Here is a 20,623-nt window from a genome sequence, read left to right as displayed (position 1 = left end):
TGGGTATTTCAATCGGATAGTTTCTGATATTCCTTCCTCATCCAATTTGAAATTGAATTCAAATTTAAATTTAAATTTCAATTAATTTAATTTTAAGAGATAATTCTCAATAAAAATGAATTCAAAGGAAAACTTGTGTGGGACTCATCTACTAGTGGGCCATGCCCATCGTATGAATGATTTGGATAACTGGAAATGACACCAATGCAAAATATAGATTTTAGATGCATCCTATTACAATTGCCAGGAATGTGTTGTAGCAAACCTCTCCTTTCAAGTGAGAAAGAGGGTAATAAAGCGGGGTTGTGGATAATTTCATAGCCAAGATGGACAGAAAAGGTCCAATCGAAGATGGAGATCGTCGGAACTTAAAACGGACATATCTTGCAAACTAGAATGAGTTATCAATCCTAAAATATATGATTTTGGGGTAGAATGAGCACCGTCTTCTTATTGTAACTCGTTCTACCCCAAAATCATATATTTATTGGATGTCTAATAACTCATTTCAGTTTGCATCCGTTTTAAGTTCCGACAGTCTAGATCATCTTCGTCTCTGATCGGGCATTTTCTGGTCCATCTTAGCCATGAAATTATCTGAAACCCACTCTACATCATTGATCTACAAGCATTGATTGTGGGCTAATCATAGCCCGTATATGACATCTAACTTGCATGCTAAAGTTGCCTGGATGCTGAAAATCAGATTCAGTCCTGTTTATGCATTTCTCTATTATTTTCAACAGTAGGCCCAACTTAATGATTGGACAAGCCTCTTTAAAAATTTCCATCCATCAATTATGTATGGTGTGAGATATGTGTTCAGTGACCGTCTGGAAGTGAGTGGCCCACAAAATAGAAAAAAGGTGCCGTCCATTAAGATATTACAAATACAAAACATATTGTCGGTTCGATCAGCACCGATGTGACATGATTATTAGTTTTATGTACAACAACTCTGAATTATTTGCAAATTATTTGCATGCACCCATTTTCCGAATTTCGAAGCAAAATAGAAAATGCATACCATTTCGATTCCTAAATTAAAAATTGGGTGTTTTCAACATCGAATCGGCCGTCACATTCTATAAATCTACCAGGGTGTGATATATCTAATTACTTCTTCAAAGCTTGAAAGAACAGATTACTTGAAAATTGGATTACTATAAGTTCTTTTATTTTTTGACAATTTCTATTTTGTGAGACATAAGTTAGGAGGCCTTAACCGGTCACGAAGGGTCAAGGTATGAAAAATGGTATTCTTCTTCTGATGTGGCAATGGCCAGGGATAATTTTTTTGTTCTTAGGTACTGACACCATCACGGGCTGCATGTGCTGTGTATTTGAGCCGTAAAGCTGGTGGGCCACACCTCCTTTTTTTTTCTCTCTTTTTGTCACATGAGAATGGAAGATAACGTTTTTCTCGAGTCATTTCCTATGCTGGAAGGATATGCTGGTAGATATGCATGCACATACCCAACGTGGAATCATCCGTGTACCTCAATTTAACCAGTCGACATAGATGATCTGTGGACCTCAATCCAAATCCTTGATGTCATGTGCCTATCAAATGATTCAAAGTTCCCATTGCCTGATTTGTGTCCATTATTTGAACGGTTAAAATGAAAGGAAGTTATTTGGAAAAGTTTGCAATAGGTTTAGTTCTGTGGTCCCCACTGTTATGTATATTGGACATCCACACCTTCAATTAGATGCACCCTTACATGGTGAGCCATGGGCCTAAAGATCAGGCCAATCCATGACCTTTGGTGGGCCACACCATAAACAACAGTTGAGAGTGTATACCCATGTATTGAAACCTTCCTAATTACTTGTACCGCCTACATAGATGTGGTTTAGACTTCCAACCCATCCATTGAGTGTCTCCCATTTGGATGAGGGATCATACCAAATTTCAGGGTATTCCAAAACTCAGTATAGCCCCACCACGTATTTTTAGAGGTTTTAGGCATGATTTCATGTGGTTTCAGATTGTGTGGCCCAAATGAATTCTCGATATAGTTGATTTTTGGGACATGCCATAACCAACTGAAGAGTTATAACCAAACTAAAACTTACTATTTATAATAAAAACAGAATTAAAATAAGAAAATGACCGTCAATTTGATGGTATTTTGCACAACCGGGTGTAGCAGGTTGGGTGGGTAAAGTAGCTTGTTCTACCCAAAATCACATATTTTATGTCTAATAACTCATTTCGGATTGCAAAATAAGCTCGATTTAACGTCCGATGGTCCGGATCACTTATGCATCAACCGGGCCTTTTTCGATCCATCTTGACCATGAAACTGTCTGCGACCCGCTCTACATCATTTGTGCGGTGTGATTTTAATTACACGTGTGCCACACACAATGTCCAAGAGCGATCATATAAACCATCACAACTCTGCCAGAGTATAAACCTTCTTCACTTAAACAAAAACAGCCACTGGTCAAGATACTTAATTACCACAAGCCCATGTCCTCTAACTCTAAGATAGATAGTATCCAATCAGTCCATTAATATATGTGGGACCCACGATTAATTTGGACCATTGGATTGAGGTAGACATCTGCATGTGCATGGATCATCCTGCTCTGACTTGGTACTTGTCCTTTTGGACGACAGTGATTGGTGGATTTCTTGGAGCGAGCGGCGACTAGAACCACCAATTTTTATTTTTTTTTCTTCCCATCCACTAGTCTGTAGTGGGATGCAACGACAAGTCAGAGCAGGCCATCGGATGGTGTGATCTTGCGGCCCTAAGCTCCCTAAGCCTCTATTATTATTTATCTTCTAATGATGAAATGAACCCGTATTTCAAAAGCAAAAGGAGATTGGGGCTTTTTCTTCTTTTTTATTTTTTATTTTTTTCTTTTTAATTTAACTTTTTGGACGACCAAGGTTCACGTTTGTTCATTTAATTATTTTATTTTATTTTATAGGTTCATTCATTCCATTGCGCTAGACCTGCCGGCCACAAGTAGGCATGCTGTCAGCCGGCCAGTGCTGAGGTCTGTCTAAGCCTAGGCCGGAGCCTGACCCATGATGATTATCCACAGCTTGAAGCTGGCCCGAGCCCAGCCCATGACCATTTTCCAGAGCCCGAGCTTGATCCCGACTGCCAACTTCTTTTGCAAGATCCGGGCTGTTCATTAGGTGTTGTCTATCAAGCATGATATATTGATATATGACGAAAATTCCCTTCAAACCCTAAACAGTTGGGTTCGGACTTAGCCTGTTTAGTAAACCGGTCATCAGGTATAGCATTCCAGCTCAAGGCCGGGCCCAAAGACAGATAGGCTGCCCAGCCCATTGAGGACAGTAGATACAAGCTTTAGCTACATCTCCCATCTCATCTGGATGGAAATTGTATCGAGCCAAACCTTGAAAACGCGTGATAGGATGTCTGGCGTGATAGGATCAGGAAAGAGATTTCGTGGACAGGCGTGATAGGATGTCTGCCACAGTGGCTTTAGTTAACAAGAAGAGATTCATCTCCATCGTGCTCCACTCTATATTATAAATAATTGTAGCAGCTTTGGACGATTTTGCCCTCGCATTATCTCTTCACGCCATTGGTTGAGAGAGGGTAAATTTGACATGAAAATGTAGTTGCTTGGTGAAGAATGGTTCACATTTCATGGCATGATGAATGGCCTAAATTCAACTGGCTTCCTTCACTTGTTATCTTATCTGCACGTAGCCGTGCTACGCTCCTTTGGATTCATTATGTTGCAAATGTGAAATCCACACTATCTAGATCAAACTTATATAAAATAAAAATAAAAATGGACATGAACGATAACAATGCGAACAATGTAAAATTACTCCCACCTGAATTTTTTATCAAGTTGATTTTTGTATTTTTCTCTGATCAACTATCCTATTGTAGTTAGACCTGATTAATAAGTTTTTATTAAAGATACACTACATGGTGGCCCACATACAAATTAATGAATGGCATTTCATTCCAATTATTTCATATGATGTGCGACACGTGAGTTCGAGCATCATCTTCCTCAAAGGGATAACTATTCTGAATCTTGATGGACGAAATAAACGAGTTCACAACCCTTAAACTTACTATTTATAGACTATTGTGACGTCTACTAGTATGCAGGGTTTTTGACCAAAAATAGTACGTGTCCTGTCTAGCTTCACCATGCTGTTCTCATAATTATTGGGTGCAACTCAACCTTTGATTTGATGGTATTTTGCAAATCCGGCTTGCACAACTTGACTTAGCAGGGTTGGGTGGCTAAAGTAGCTCGTCGTACTCCAAAATCATATATTTTACGTCCATAATTCATTTCGGTTTGCGAAATATGTCTGTTTTAAGTTCTGGCGGTTGGAATCATCTCTGTCTCTAATCGGACCTTTTCTAGTCCATCTTGGTCATGAAATTATCCGCGACCCCCTCTACATCAATACGGCCCATCCAAAGTTGTCCCTGCTAGATTTTTGACCTCAAGATCTAACTTCACGCGCCACATGAAAAGGGTGGTGCAGAGAATTCCTTATCTTACTCCACCTTTTTAATTCTATTTATTTTTTTTCTCCACCGGAAAGTCTCTGTCTTCTCTTTCCAACCACTCTTGTGCAAAACATGAATGGAACCATTAATCAAGTGTAACTCACTGGGATGGGAATAAGATACAAACCTCAGCAACGTAATAATGTTCCCATTAGTGTATGTAACTCATACAAAATATGATGTGAATTGTAGAGTTTTTGAAGTAATTTTACACTGTTCTCATCAGCGTACATAACTCACACTACAAGAAAAGGGGCCTTTAGCCTCGGTTCAAAACAGTGGCTAAAAAGGTTAAAAACTAAGGCTAAAGCCTTTAGCCTCAGTTTTGCCTCGGTTATCCAAACTGAGGTTGAAACCCCCGTGGCTAAAGGCTTTAGCCTCAGTTTTAGCAACCGAGGCTAAAATGACTTTTATAGCCTCGGTTATTCAAGTGAAGCTAAAAGAACATTTTTAGCTTCACCTTTCTTGAAATGAGGCTAAATCAAAATTTTAGCCTCCATTATTTCCAACTGAGACTAAATCCAAATTTTAGCCTCAGTTGCCTCCAATTGAAGCTAAATCTATTTTAAACCTCGGTTCTCAACAACCGAGGCTAGAGCCTTTAACCATGGGAGTTGTAGTATCAATTTAGGTAATTGAGGCAAAACTGAGACTAAAGATAGACTTAGTCGTGTTTCTTTCACTGTGTACCTGCCTGACAAACATCCTAAATCATTAGCTCCCATGATTTGATTAATTAAAAAACCAAGCATTACAATTGTCATTAACAATGCTCAATTCTCCAAAAAATGAAAGTAGTCCATAGCAATTGAGTAAAAACCATCAAACAAAGATCTAAAATTGAGTGTCATAAAACGTTCGTTACATTGACTTAATATCACCAAAAAAAATCTATTGCAATGTGTTATATCTTATCATTAAAGGATTTGTCGCAGGCTAGAAAAGAGACATCTACTGGCGATTACGAAATGGGTCATATTTAGAACATCACCACCAGCACAAAACGCATTTCCTTTCCCCTGCAACCATTTGAAATACAACAATTAAAAACATGTTAGGCAAAATTTTAGCAAAGACAAAGGAAAAAAAAAAAAAAAAAAAAGAATTTCTAGTCATTTTCCTGACTTAACATTATGATATTAATGGTATGTGATGAAGAATTTAACCATCAAAAATGAAAAAACAATCAAAACTATTCATCAACAGGCCCCAATAACAACAAGAACAACAACAACTACAAAAAATGTTAACAATTGTTTTGCGGAATTGATGGTTCTTTTCCATCCAAATAACACAAAAGCTCACATCATGACCAGCCATAGGTTGAGAACTCTGTTTTTTGCTGGTGGCCCGAGCATGGAAACATGAAATCCTCAATACATGGGTTATACCCTAATGACTTGAGCAATATGAAACACAACTTCCAAGTATAAAGAAGAACGGAAAAATGAAATCCACACTACTCTTCTTCACTCTATCAAAGAGAAAACTTAACAGGTAGGAATTCATTACAAATTACAGTTCATATGCTTAAACTATGACATGACAAAAACTAAGAAAGGGACATACCTTAATATGTTGCTATTTTGAACTCCATTCGAGGGGATTCCGATAATCAAACCAATTAAAAAGATCAGGCCGATGACTTCGACTAAAAAGAAAATAAAAATTCTTTCATAAAAACAAAGATTCTAAGTTCATATGTACTGCCTAGCTTTTTAAGAAAGGATTTGTAACCTAGTCTTTGGCAGAAAAGCAATATTTCTACCCCAAATTCTCACCTAGGAATTCATAAAAAAGGTCATGGAGGGGCAACTTCACGACAAGCAAACATTGACACATAAAAAAGGTCACGTGCAAAGCACCCACATGGAGGAACCATCCCAATGCTTAGTTTCTCTAAGCCAACAATATCACAGCAAATGACACTATATGCAGTGTATGAAAGAAGATACATGCAACCATAGATCAAAATCCATTGGGTATGATATGATAAGAAACTGCCATTGCTTCAGCAAAATCAGAAGTGTTCAAACAATAAAATGTCATCTTAAAGGGAATTTTATAGCAATTCCTCCAATAAAGGAATATATTTGTTTGGTGTACCGCCAAGGTTGAATACTAATTCTTCAAGAACACACACGTATGATAAGTTGGGGCTTTTAATCCTTCGGATCTAGGACACCTTTCATTGATCAAAACTGTTTATGTGATGGTCTAATTTTGAATGTGGGTAGCAAAAATAAAAATAAAAACTCTTCTGTTGGAATATTCTAACTTCTGGATTATTCAAAGCCCTTATATATTCAGTGGTTAAGCAGACTGCCTACATTCAAAGGAAAAGATGCAAACATTTTGGGTCATTGAAAAGGACCTGATCTGGCGGCTTGACTCCCAACATATCCTGTTACAATACATCAAGGAAGTACTTTAGTACAGATTTCACTTGATGAGCAGTTCTTATCTGATAATGCATGAGATGTACACTCACTCCCGTCTAGATCAACAAAATTCTGTACCTCCCTGCTAGATCAACTAAACTCTCATTTGAATAAAAAAAAAAAAATACACACATCCTCATGCTCTCATTTGAAAACATCATCCAAATATCTCACATCATTCATACATGAAGAAGCCAAAAAAGAAAACATAAAAGGAAAATAATTTTCCTTCATAACCATTCTCTACATTATGTCCAATCACCTCACGCACACCAAGTAGCTTTTCCTATGAATCCAAGAACACACACACACACACACACACACACACACACGCACACACACACAAAAACTAAAATCCAAAAATGATATGCTACTAGATATGCTAAAACAACTCAGAAATAGAACAAAAGCAATGGGCCATGATGCATTGGGGTGTGAAAACCGTCTTGGGTCAGTTCCATACAAGCAGTGTATGTGGTAATCCAGACTATTAATTTGATGGATCTCAGTGTGGGTTGAGTAAGCTTATACCTTGGAAGTTCCTAATCTTTTGACTGATGGCTACAAACAAATGGTTAAATAAAAAAGAAAGCAAAAGCCAGGGAAAAGCCGAAAAGCACAAAGTTGTGGTCAGGAACTTCCATATAGAATCAGAAATAAATCATACTAACGCGAATCAATTAATTTTGAGCTTGGATGGATAATTACGTACCATTCTCATTTTATATGGCCATGAAACCATGGATTGACCACAAAATCCAAACGTCTTGGCGCTTCAATGAGTTATCTCTGAACAATGAAAATAACAGTAACTTCCTCAAAAAGGAACATATATATAGTCTATATAGAAAATAATCATATAAAAAGGACAAACAAATAAAGAACATTGAAAGTAAAATTAAAAATTTTCTCCATAGGTTGGAGGTTTCCTAGCCCCACACTTACCTTGCAAGTAGAACATGAGCTGTACATGAGTCGAGTTAGCTCGGTCAGCTCGCTCGACTCGCCTCAGCTTGAAATTGGATTCAGACAGAGTTGAGTTGGTTTTTGGAGCTCGAAAAAAATTCAAGCCGAGTTCGAGCTTGCCCGAGCTCGAATCGACTGTTATTGCCTGTCAAAATTAACTGTAGCTTTTAATCATTGCCAATAGAAACTAACTTTCTAACCACCTCTAGAATAAAAGGAAGCAAACAGTAGACCACATTCATGTATGCATCCAAATCAAAGTCAGCAACTATTCTGGCCTCTTTCTCTCCTTTCTTGAGTTCCTTCAAGAGCTCTTCCATCACATGACATGAAAAATAAAATTAAAAAAATTCAGTCTTGGAATATGTGCAACAGTGCAAGTCATGTTGGCTAATGTATGCTGATGTTTTCTGAGGGATAAATTCATCTATCCTAAACCCATTATAGGAGACCTCTCATTTCACCTGTTGAAGAACAAAACAGAAATGCAGAACTAAGCTTAAATATTTGACAGCTAAGGAAAGTAAGCAAAAGACGAACAAAATGGAGAACACTTGTCCAAAAGAATAGCTAGAGAGAATCTAAAACTAGAAATCCCAAAATCTAATTGAGGAAATGATACAAAACCCATAGAGAAAAAGTAAAAGAAATGTAATAAGCATGGGGGAAGAAAACTAATATTGGACTCCAAGTCCCAACAGTTAAGGCCGTGTTTGGATGCTCATCCAAAATTGAATTGCAATAGTTCGATTCAATGAGTAAATGACACCAGTGAGGCTAGCCACTCAAATTGAAATTATTGTCATTCCAAGTCCAACTGGCCAACTTAAAAGCCCATGGAACTGCAACGAATTAAAATGGCGCCAGTCACAATTTGGCCATATTCTTCTCATAATGAATTTGAATAATTGCAATACGGTTCAACAAAGCATCCAAAGAGATCCTAAAAGAAGCAAAACTAACAAATGAAAAGGATAGTATATGATCAGAGTCTTCAGAAACAAATGTGACGGACGCGACTTGCCTTTAACCCTCTGAGGCCCACTTACTTGAAATCCACTGCGTCCATCTGTATTTACCAAATGTTTGGAAAATCAAATACACCCTTAAATAACTCAGCATATTAGAGCTTCGCCAAGCCCACATGCATTTACAATAATGATAATGCACACATGCCACCACATGTGCTGACCTGGCACATTGGTACAAGATCCAGTGCATCCATTCGAAATGTAGGTATGGCCAATTATGGTGGGTCCCATCAGATCAACACAGTTAATCGCTAAGCAATGGGCCCCACTTGTACAAGTCAAAAATCCAAACCTATAAGTTCCAATTTTGGACATATGACCATCTTGTCCAGTGACTCATTAAGTGGGCCCAGCTCATTTTCACCCCTAAGGAGACCTGCCAAGGCAGACTTTTGGCTTCAGTTGCTCACCAACCGAGGCAAAAGGGCAGACTTTTAGCCTCAGTTGCTCACCAACCAAGGTAAAAGGACAAACTTTTGCCCTCAGTTTCTCACCAACTGAGGCAAAAGTGTAGACTTTTAGCCTCGGTTGCTCACCAATCGAGGCAAAAGGGCAGACTTTTGGCCTCAGTTGCTCACCAAAAGAGACAAAATGGCAGACTTTTGGCCTCTGTTTCTCACCAACCGAGGCAAAAGTGTAGACTTTTAGCCTCGGTTGCTCACCAACCGAGGCAAAAGGGCAGACTTTTGGCTTCAGTTGCTCACCAATAGAGGCAAAAAGACAAACTTTTGGCCTCAATTGCTCACCAACAGAGGCAAAAGGGCAGATTTTTAGCCTTGGTGGCCAAAAAACACACTTAGCCTCATTTTTTTGAACCAAGGCTACAAAATTGAGGCTAAAGGCCTACTTTCTTGTAGTATCATATGAATTTTAACCATATTATCTAAATAATGGTTTTCACATAATAAATGGAAAACGAATAAAATATAAATATAAATATATAAAATATGGTTAGCCTGCAGTAGGGGAAACTAGATGGACCGCCCTGATGAAAAGTTTACCTGCCATGTGGGCTTGGGAGAGATGGTTATACGGCAGACCAAATGCCTTTTCAGGCGTGATTAAAATACTGAATGACTCGGATTAACTAGTTCGGTCCTGAGTCGAGCCCCATCTCTCCTCATCAGGCTGACTCGCGGTGTGAAGCTAGTTAAGCCCGACTGAGTCCGAGTTGACTCCTCCGAGTCACACCTGATCAGGTAAGTCTCAAAACCATCTTTTCAAAAGGGTGCAATTGGGTATACTGAATGTCCAAGTCAAGCCCATGGGCCAGGACCTAAGTCCATTTCCATATTCATGCTCAGCCCAGCCCATGAACCAAGGAACCAAGGGGCATCGAGTACCTACACCTACTCAACCCACCAAAGTTAAGTGGTTCGGGTCTAGTTCACAGGCATAAAACTTAGGTCTTGTTCCATACAATGGACGCCAGGCCCAGGCCTGGTTGACAAAAGGAGGGACGTGATGAGGTTGATCACCATATTTCTCAGGGAATAATTACTCATACATCTTCCTCAAATTCACCAGCTATAAAATCATAATTCTTAATAATTTTGAAATAATTTAATTGATGATAAAAGTTGAAATAACAAATCTTTAAAGAATGAACTCAAATTTAAGGCAGAGATTTAGACTTAGGCTGTGTTTGTTAACGCTGAATTTTTGCACTTAACACCGAATTGGGAAAAATTTTCGTGTTTAGTGGTGTTTGTTAATGCGTTGTTAGCGTGGAAGACGGAATACGTTAAGTGGTTTTTCACTGAATTATTTCCGTGATAGGAGTCTTGCTTAATGGTGAACGCGGAATATGCTCCGTGATTTTTTATTAAACAAAAAGTTTTTGCTTCCAAAAGTACCCCTTTCCAAGTTACGACGGCAATTTTTTCTTTTAAGTTGTTTGCACAATACAAAATCAACCTTTAACCTATGAAACTTCTTTATGCCCCAACATGATTTATGTGTTTGATCTACACTGTCCATTAAAATTTTCAGATAATTTAAGGTGTGATCCAATAAAAGAAGCAGGTCCAATGATTAATTGGACCACGAGGTGGGGATTGAACGTCCACCGTTAAAAGCTTCTTGAGAGCTGGAGAAGTTTCGTATCAAGCTGATATTAGTGTTTTCACTTCATCCACGTCTACATGACCTAATGAATAGGTTGGGCGACAGAAGTTTTGAATCATGCTAATATTTGTGATTTCAGTTCATCCCAATAAGAATGAAGTTATTAACGGTATGGATAGCATGTAAACATCACTATCGAACCCAAATAGGTTTTAATGGTAGGAATTTCCCAAACCACATTTTCCTTTAGCACGACCCGCATGAGCTTTGGATACAGTTCATTTTTGGTATCATGCCCTAAATTGAACTCAAAAAACTGATGGAAGGGGAGGATTTCTCACAAACATCATAGCTGAGTTCTTAGCGCAGGATCTTCCTACGGAAGGCTTCGGCAGGAAATTCGCGTCTGTTGGCGACAGATGCGGATTTCCTGCGAAAGATTTTCGCAGGAAGTTCCTGTGCTTGAAACTTAGATGGGGTCCGCCGTGATGTTTTTCAGAAATCCACTCCGTCTATCCGTTTTGTGAGATCATTTTAAGATATGAAATCAAAATTGAGTAGGATATAAGACTCAAGTGGGCCTTACTAAAGGAAAAGGTGGTTAGGGAAATTTGACATCTCCCTAGGTTTGACAGTGATATTTAAATACCATCCATACCGTTAATAACGTCATTTGTATTGGGATGAACTGAAAACACAAATAATACCATGATTCAAAACTTTTTTGGCCCCACGAATATTTCAATTGTAGACGTTCAGTTATCACTTTTTCGGCCCACTTGAGCATTGGATACGGCTCATTTTTTGCCTCACATCCTAAAATGAACTCAAAAAACAGATTGACGGAGAGGATTTCTCACAAATATGACAGTGGGCCACACCTGGATTCCCAGCGCAGGAACTTCCTGCGAAAGGCTTTCGCAGGAACTTCCTGCGAAAATCCGCGTCCGTTGGCGACGGGACTGGGAAGGACGCGGATTGGCTACTCCCCCTGCCACTAACCAATGGCTCTGTGGGCCCCAACATGATTTTTTTGCTTCATCCGTTCCGTCCATCTATTTTTCCATATCATTTTATGATATGAGACCAAAACCGAGGTATATATAAATCTCAATTAAACCACATCACAGGAAACAGTGTCGAATGAGCGTCGACTATTAAAAACCTTTTGGGGGCCATAAAAGTTTTGGATCAAGCTGATATTTGTTTTTTCCCTTCATCTGTGCCTTTATGACCTAATTAACAGATTAGATGTCAAATAAACAATACAGTGGGCCTGAAGAGGATTTTAATGGTGGATATCCAATCACTATTGTTTTCCTATGGTGTGGTCCACCTGAGATTTATATCCCTCTCAAATTTGGGATCAGTCCTAAAATGATCTTTAAAAATGGATGAATGGAATGGATGAAATACATACATCATGGTGGGGCCCACAGAGCACCGACCATCAGCTACGGGGCTGGGGCAAGGGGAGTAGCCAATCCTTTTCCGATTGGGAAGCGGATTGGTGTGTATTGATGTCAGCAAGTTTTGTGGGTCCGGTCATGATGTATTTGTTATATCCAAACCGTCCATCCATTTTGCGAGCTCGTCGTGAGGCATGAGCCGAAAAATAAGACAAATTTAAAGATCAACTGGACCACACTGCAAAAAGTAGTGGGGGATTGAACGTCTATCATTGAAACCCTTTTGGGGTCATAGAAGTTTCGGATCAATATGAAATTTGTTTTTCCTCTTCATCCAGATATTTTTTGACCTTATGAATAAATTAGATGGAAAATAAACGTTATAGTGGGCTTATGAATTTTTTAACGGTGAAAAACATTATCCCGTTGCTATTTTTGGTGTGGTCCATTTGAGTTTTGGATATTATTCATTTTTTGAATAATGCTCTAAAATGATCTAAAAAAATTGATGAAAAGTATGGATATAATAAATACATTATTGTAGGGCCATGTAACTTTGATCTCCTTCGAACCGTTGGCACAACTCGGACATGGAGAAGCGTCCGCGCTTGTCTTCTGCACGACAAATATTTACACCAGCTATATATAGCTGGTATGTGGTACAAAAATGTTATAGTGGGCCAATATTTTTATTTTCCCTTCATCCATGCCCTTATGATATAATGAACAGGTTGGATGACAAATAAGCATCAATGTGGGGCCTAGAAAGGTTTCAACGGTGGAAATCATTGTCCCCACTGTTTCGTGTGGCAATGGGAGTAGCCAATCCATTTTCCGTGTGGTACACTAGCCCATGGATGTGGATTCCGTGGGAAAGCCTTTCGCAGGAAGTTCCTACGCCGAAAACTTATATGGGGCCCACCCTGACTTTTGTGAATAATGATATTTTAATTTTTTATTAAGTGCTTTATAGTTTATTTGAATTAAATAGAATAATTGTATTTTTATTTAATAAAAAATAATTTCTTTATAATGTAAAACATTTTGAAATAGGAGATAGGGGCAAATATGTCAAATTAACATATTTTAGACATTTCAGATGTTTGTTAACAAACAAATTATTTCAAGTTCAGTATTTCATTTTCAAACTTCAACCATAATTACTAAACAAGTTTTTTGACTTTAGATTTTAAATTCAGGCTTCATATTTCAAATTTAGCTACAGATTTCAGATTCAAGCTTTAGATTACAGATTTAACAAACGAGGCCTTAGACTCCAACTCAAACACACTCAAAACGTGACTTACTATAGATAGTAAACTTACTATTTATAGACTATTCATTTACGTATTTGTCACCTTATCAGCACGATGGATGTCAAATAAACGTTCTACTACCATAAGAAGCTTTTAATGGTGGGTCGTGTGGTCTAAGATTTCAGATTCAAGCTTTAGATTACAGATTTAACAAACGAGGCCTTAGACTCCAACTCAAACACACTCAAAACGTGACTTACTATAGATAGTAAACTTACTATTTATAGACTATTCATTTACGTATTTGTCACCTTATCAGCACGATGGATGTCAAATAAACGTTCTACTACCATAAGAAGCTTTTAATGGTGGGTCGTGTGGTCTACCTAAGATTTGGATCTTCTTCATTTTTTGTAACGTACCGTAAGATGAGCTGTCAAAACGGATGGACAGCGTGGATGTAAGTCAAATAAATCAAGGCGGGCCCCCGCAAACCGTTGTTCCACCGTGACATTGTGCGCCCCACTACCGCAAGTATTGTAAATAACTATCATCATCCGTACGCCCAACAACCGTTATTCTTCCCGCCATTTCATTTCCTGAATTCTCACATTCCCTTTCTACCCTTCTCTTCTCCCAAATATCATGCTTTCATCTTGCCATGCCTGCGCTCTCGAGTCTCTCCCTCAGCACCCATTCCACAAACGAAGGTTCGAGTCACAACAAACCCTCTCTCTCCTGCAGAAATCTCGCAATCTCAAACAACTACAACAAATCCACGCCCACATCCTAAAAACCAATATCGCCCACAACCAAATACTCCTAACGAAACTCCTCTCCCTCTATTCCTCCCACAAAAACCTCGACTCCGCCCTCTCCTTTTCAACCACATCCAAACCCCTCTCACCTTCACTTGCAATATCATGATCCGCATCCACACCCGAAACGGTGCTCCCCATGATGCGCTCCTCGTCTACCGCCTCATGCTTTTCCGCCGCATACCGCCCGATAAATTCACTTTCCCTTTCGTCATCAAAGCCTGCTCGAGTCTCAATTCCCACGCTGCTGTCAAGAGCGGGAGATCAGTACATGCCCACGCCGTCAAGGCTGGGTTTTCGATGGACCTGTTCGTGCAAAATACCCTCATGGATCTGTACCTTAAACATGGGCTTATGGGTTGCGGTCGTAAAGTGTTTGATAAAATGCGTGTTAGGAATGTTGTTTCGTGGACGACTGTGGTCTCGGGGCTTGTTGTCTGCGGGGAATTAGAGGCCGCGCGTGATGTATTTGAGAAAATGCCGGTTAGGAATGTGGTGTCCTGGACAGCGATGATTAATGGTTATGTTAGACATGGGCGGCCTCAAGAAGCATTCGAGCTTTTCCACCAAATGCAGGTGGAAAATGTCCGGCTGAATGATTTTACGTTGGTGAGCTTGTTGTTGGCTTGCACCGAGTTGGGGAGCTTGAAGCTGGGTAGTTGGATTCATGAGTTTGCGCACAAGAATGGGTTTGAGTTGGGTGTTTATCTTGGCACAGCACTCATAGATATGTATAGTAAATGTGGTAGTATACTGGATGCGATGAAAGTGTTCGATAAAATGACTAGTAGGAGTGTGGCAACATGGAATTCGATGATCACGGGGTTGGGTGTGCATGGGCGGGGAAATGAAGCCATTGCTCTATACAGTGAGATGGCGAGGAGGAACGTAAGGCCGGATGAGGTGACCTTCATAGGCGTTCTCTGTGCATGCGTTAATGCTTGTATGGTGGATGAGGGTTTTGAGATCTTTGAAAACATGATCAAACATTATGGCATCATTCCTACCCTCGAGCATTACGGGTGCATGGTCGAGCTTTTGGGTCGTGCAGGCATGTTAGATGAAGTGCATGATGCCAATGGAGGCTGATGTCAATGTATGGAGGGCATTCTTAAGAGCTTGTGAAGCGCATGGTAATATCAAGTTCCAGGAAGGCACATACAAACTCATTGCTGAGCTTGAACCCTCGACAGGAGGTGTTGGCCACAGTTTAGGTCCATGGCAACATCAATGCGTTGAGTGGGAAGTGGGATGATGTGACGATAATTGTAACGCCTCGTGTTTTTAGGACCCGAGTACACGACCCGTTGCCCAAAAACCCTAGTGTTAACTTATAGATAACTAAATTCCACACACACACACACACACACACACACACACACATCAGAGTAAGCAGATAAACGTAGAATAGACAAATCAACATAAAAGAAAATTTCAATTACATTTAAAGTATACAAGAGAGTGCTCATAATGACTTATACAAACCAATGTCTCCATTCTTATAAATACAAAATGAAATAACATTACATGTGAAACAAGGTCAATTGCACCAATTGTGAGCTGCGAAATCCTGTAGCAGCCCTTAGCAAATATAATCATGCACCCTTGTCAATCATAGCTTGCTCCTCACCAATATGAATGTGAACATCATCAGGGCTACCTGTGCTACCTGTACTGTTGTATATTTGATGGATGAGTGGCGAACTCAGTGTGAATTCTCCTCAAGATTACACACCGCTGCATTAGGTAAAAAATAGTAAAAAACATCCAGGCAACCAAAACAGAGTAAATGTAGTCTTATTATATGCATGGATGCGTGAATGCAATCATTGTCCTAGGAAAAATATCCAGACGGACATTGGGGTCATCACCCATGCAATCATCGACCCGAGTAAAACATTCAAACGGTCTGTGCCCCGGGAAAAACATCCAGTCAGGCGAAAACGTCGACCCGAGAAAAACATCTAAACGGTCTGTGCCTCAGGTAAAACATTCAGACAGGTAAATACGTACGATAACAATAGATGATGGTTTATGCCCTGGGTAAAACATCCAGTCAGGCGAATCCGTATGTCACGTACGACAATAATAGATGCTGGTCTGTGCTATGCATGCATGATTAGCCAACACATTATTAGTCCAATTGCAACCAGCCAATTTAAATAAGCTCACGGTCACTACGGGGAGCTCACGGCCCAACGTAGGTCAATGGCTCGATCATAGTATCTCATGACCACCATCCCCGGCCCATGAGACTACCATCTTAGGATGTTTAATGGAAACTCATCGACTGGTGGCCAATCATACATAACCACTAAGCCGAAAGTTCATTTCAATCACAACCAGTCAAGTTACATCCCAAGTATGGGTGTACATTTATAGGTGGGGGATTCCCACTAATGTACCAGTTTAAATCTCACAAGAAATCCACAAATAATCCACAAGTATGAGATGAATATGCAGGATAAATATTAAGCATGCAATATGACAATTCAATTCCAACAATTAACAGATGTGATTATAAAATGGAGATATCAATTATAAATTAAAATGAAAACTATAAGTTAAGCTAAGGAGAAAATGGAAAGCTCAAGGGGAAGGATCATCACCTTATAGATCGCCACTAATGTTGGTAGGAAGCATGTGTGCCCTTAGAATCCATCCTACCATAAATTGTAAAATTGTATGATCAGATACAAGTTCTATATGTTCCCTATGGTTAAGACCATAACCTAGGGTTCGGATTACTTTTAGGGTTTTAGTATAAAATTAGAACTTCATGCTGGAGTTTAGTTATAGACATTTTGTGAGACTCGTATCTTAGCCCGTACCATTTCGTATGCTTCCGCGGTCTTCCCGGTTGAATTCTGGCAACTCGCGATCTGTTATCGGCGTTTGCGCGCGATCCTGAGTCGTATCCCATATATCAGAGTTGGCTCGATCCGAAACTTGTACTTTAGTGACCGCGCCGTCGCCGCGGTTCCAACGTCGTGACTCACGCACCAATCCAATACCCGGGTCAGGAGATGTGGGCCCGCGTTCATTCCAAAGAAACACCGCGTGTTGCAAATTCTGAGAGAATCTTTACAACATGTCACATCAAATCAAGTCAAGTACACCACCATACCTCGATGCCACCTCATCCCATCATAAGTACAAGCAACCATCACTCTTTTTCCACAAGTCAACTCTCTCTCTCCCCTACTCATCCCTCTTTTACAAAAAATTCAAACAAACCCATGTTTTTCCATTCCCCTTCCTTACAACACCCATCCCATATCAATCCATCATTCTTCTTTCTCTCTCATTCTCTAGCAATTCTCAACTTCCATGAGAGCTCCAACATCCAAGCTCTCTCTTCCAAAAACTAAGTGTGGCCCACTTTTCCACCCTCTCATCTCACATCTCAACCATAAAAACTTCATCATCTTCCATTGAGATCGAAGCTAAGGTGACTACGAGTCCAAGGAGCTAAGGAGAAGGCCGATAGGTGGGTAATCCACCGTTGATTTCAAGTCTAGGGCCCACTTGTTGTGGGATTCACATTGATGTATGTAATGTAAAGAGGGGCCCATAGTGGCGAGGTCCCTCTATCTCACCATTTCTCTCTCTTTCCCTCTCTCTCTCTCTCTCTATGATCAAAGGCCCACCTATGATGTGTGTATTTTATCTATGTCATCCAACAAGTAGGCCACCTTGATCCTGATTTGGGGCCCGCATGATCCGACGGTCACCTAGGCCCGAATGAAAGGGAAGAATAAATATCAACTCGATCCAGATCTAGTGGCCCACTACGTGGGACCACGATGATGTATGAACATCAAGCTGGACGGTGGCTGGACGGTGGCTGGAAGGTGGAGTCCTCACTCTCTCACACACCCACATATACATTAGATGATATATTATATTATATAATATATTACATAAATAAATATCACGGTGAGCTACTCCCATGTGGGACTCACATTGAAGTGGATTTCATCCACTTGATGTGTGTATTGTCCAGTCGTCCATCTGGACACTGGACGTTGCAATCGTAAAAAAAAATATACATATATGTATAATATATAAAAAAATATAAATATGTATAATATATATAATATAATAGCAGATAGTTATATAATAAATATATATTATATATATGGTGGGCCCCATGTGGGACCCACCTGGTGTGAGAAGCGGATTGGCTGGGTGCCTCAAACTAGCTATATAGCTGCTGTTTGAGCCAGGGCCCCACCGTGGAACGTGTTACATCCACCATGTCCACCTGTTAGCGGATCACACCATGATGGTGTGTTGTGATCCCAACCATCCATCCGTTTGAGAACGGTGGGTCCCCACCATGACGTTATGTATATGTACATCCAAGACCGTCCAGATGGCGGGACCCACTGCTGGACTAACATCAGCAGGTTCTATGGGTCCCACGTGATGTATTTGTTTCATCCACACCGTCCAAATCATCTGGACGGTGCTGGACCTAGTGGACGGTGCTATGTGGGCCACACCGTGATGTATGTATTAGCCACGCCGCTCATCTGTGTTCTGAATGGGCAGGGCCTATTAGGAATTGTTTATTCTTTCGTGGGCCAACATGGGATCAACTGAATTTTACTTAGTAGCTTATATATGGTTAAATTTATTATATCAAAGACTCATTAAGTGATTTTTCTATTAAACTCAACACTTAAAATGTTCTAATCCATTTTTCAAAAGTTTTAACCATTGAAGTTTTGTTTTAACTATTAAGACTACTTTGACCTCATTCAATATTGATCTGGCAGTACAAATCTAGGAGTCTACTATTTGTTAGCATGAAATATAAATTTTCAGTGGATGGCCATGACAATACAAGGACTACATTATGAGTGCATAGATGGATGAGGTGAATTAATGGATCTCTTTCACAGGAAGTTACACTGAATTTCATAGAATATTGGTAGAACACCATGAAAGGAACAAACATCGTTTAATCAAATGTAAGAGCTATATTAGGCCATCAATTCTCATATAGAAGTTTTCACCTCTAAAACTAAAATCACTTTGAGCATTTGAATCTTAAGATAGTAGGAAGCAATCCATTCCCAAAGGTAGATTTAGGTACCCACAATATTGTCATTCATTGTTGAAAGCCCGAGGCCAAGTAATATCAGCCATCCACATCTACACTCATTGAATCCAACAAACATTTTGGGACACCACATCATCAACATCGCAAGTCCAACATCAGATAGATGGCCTAAGATCTTGGACGCATGTACCATGACAGTAAATATTCCCAGCCTAGGTTTTAGGCAGTATCTGCAAAGCAACCAGCATTTAGACACAAAGCACTGGACATGAGAACATCCGGGCCTTTTATCAGGCAAGTCCACTAGTCATCAAGTGGGCCAAACAGGTAGTTTATACAAACTTTTCACCTGCACGTGGCCCACCAGATAAAGGGATAGATCCCACTTTTTATAAGTGGGACAGACAATGTAGCCTTATGTTCTGTAAGAGGGTATACGCTTTAAAATAAGAAACAAAAAGAAATATTCAAGAGGGAGGATATTACACCTTTCATGCTGATTAGTAGACAAATAAAAAAAAAAAATACAGCATCTGAACATAAAAAGGACTAAAGATAAGATGTAAACCATAGGCGCATCACAACACTGTCAACTTCTTATTAACTTAGCCAATTTATTTTGGAAATCTAATCCAATGGATGGTAAAAAAACAAACATCCGTTAATCAGACATCAGAGTTTAGTGTCTCCTGAAAATCCAATCACAACCCTTTAATCTTCATTTAAAAATCATGACATACCAGAGGGTATATTGAAAAAGATTCAAGGTTTATGCCAGGAAAACTGTAAATCACTTTGAATGTTCTAGTCTCAAGATTGTATGAAGCCACCCTTCTTGGATATAGTCTCAGGTACAGGCACTGCAAATGTTGGTTAAAGGCAAAAGGCATAAGCATATATGCCCATCTCTTTCTCAATTCATTAATTCCAAAGATTTTAGGATACTGCTCAATCAACATTGCGAGCTCCACATCAAGCTTCGGCTCCCACTTTGAGGATTGATCATCATCCTTATACTCCCATATC

The 20,623-nt window shown here is 39.6% G+C and overlaps 1 protein-coding gene across 1 annotated transcript; it reads left to right on the top strand.

Annotated features, from left to right (window-relative positions):
* The first annotated feature begins 14,346 nt into the window (after positions 1 to 14,346).
* On the top strand, positions 14,347 to 15,615 carry LOC131241362 (pentatricopeptide repeat-containing protein At3g26630, chloroplastic-like). Its single transcript, XM_058240179.1, is given in 2 exon segments — positions 14,347 to 14,582; positions 14,585 to 15,615. Coding segments are annotated over 2 exon segments (1,260 nt in total). The 5' UTR covers positions 14,347 to 14,353.
* The last annotated feature ends 5,008 nt before the right edge of the window (positions 15,616 to 20,623 follow it).

The sequence above is a fragment of the Magnolia sinica genome, chromosome 3, assembly GCF_029962835.1.
Source record: "Magnolia sinica isolate HGM2019 chromosome 3, MsV1, whole genome shotgun sequence".
Taxonomy (NCBI): Eukaryota; Viridiplantae; Streptophyta; class Magnoliopsida; order Magnoliales; family Magnoliaceae; genus Magnolia; species Magnolia sinica.
This window is presented reverse-complemented; position numbering and strand designations above follow the sequence as displayed.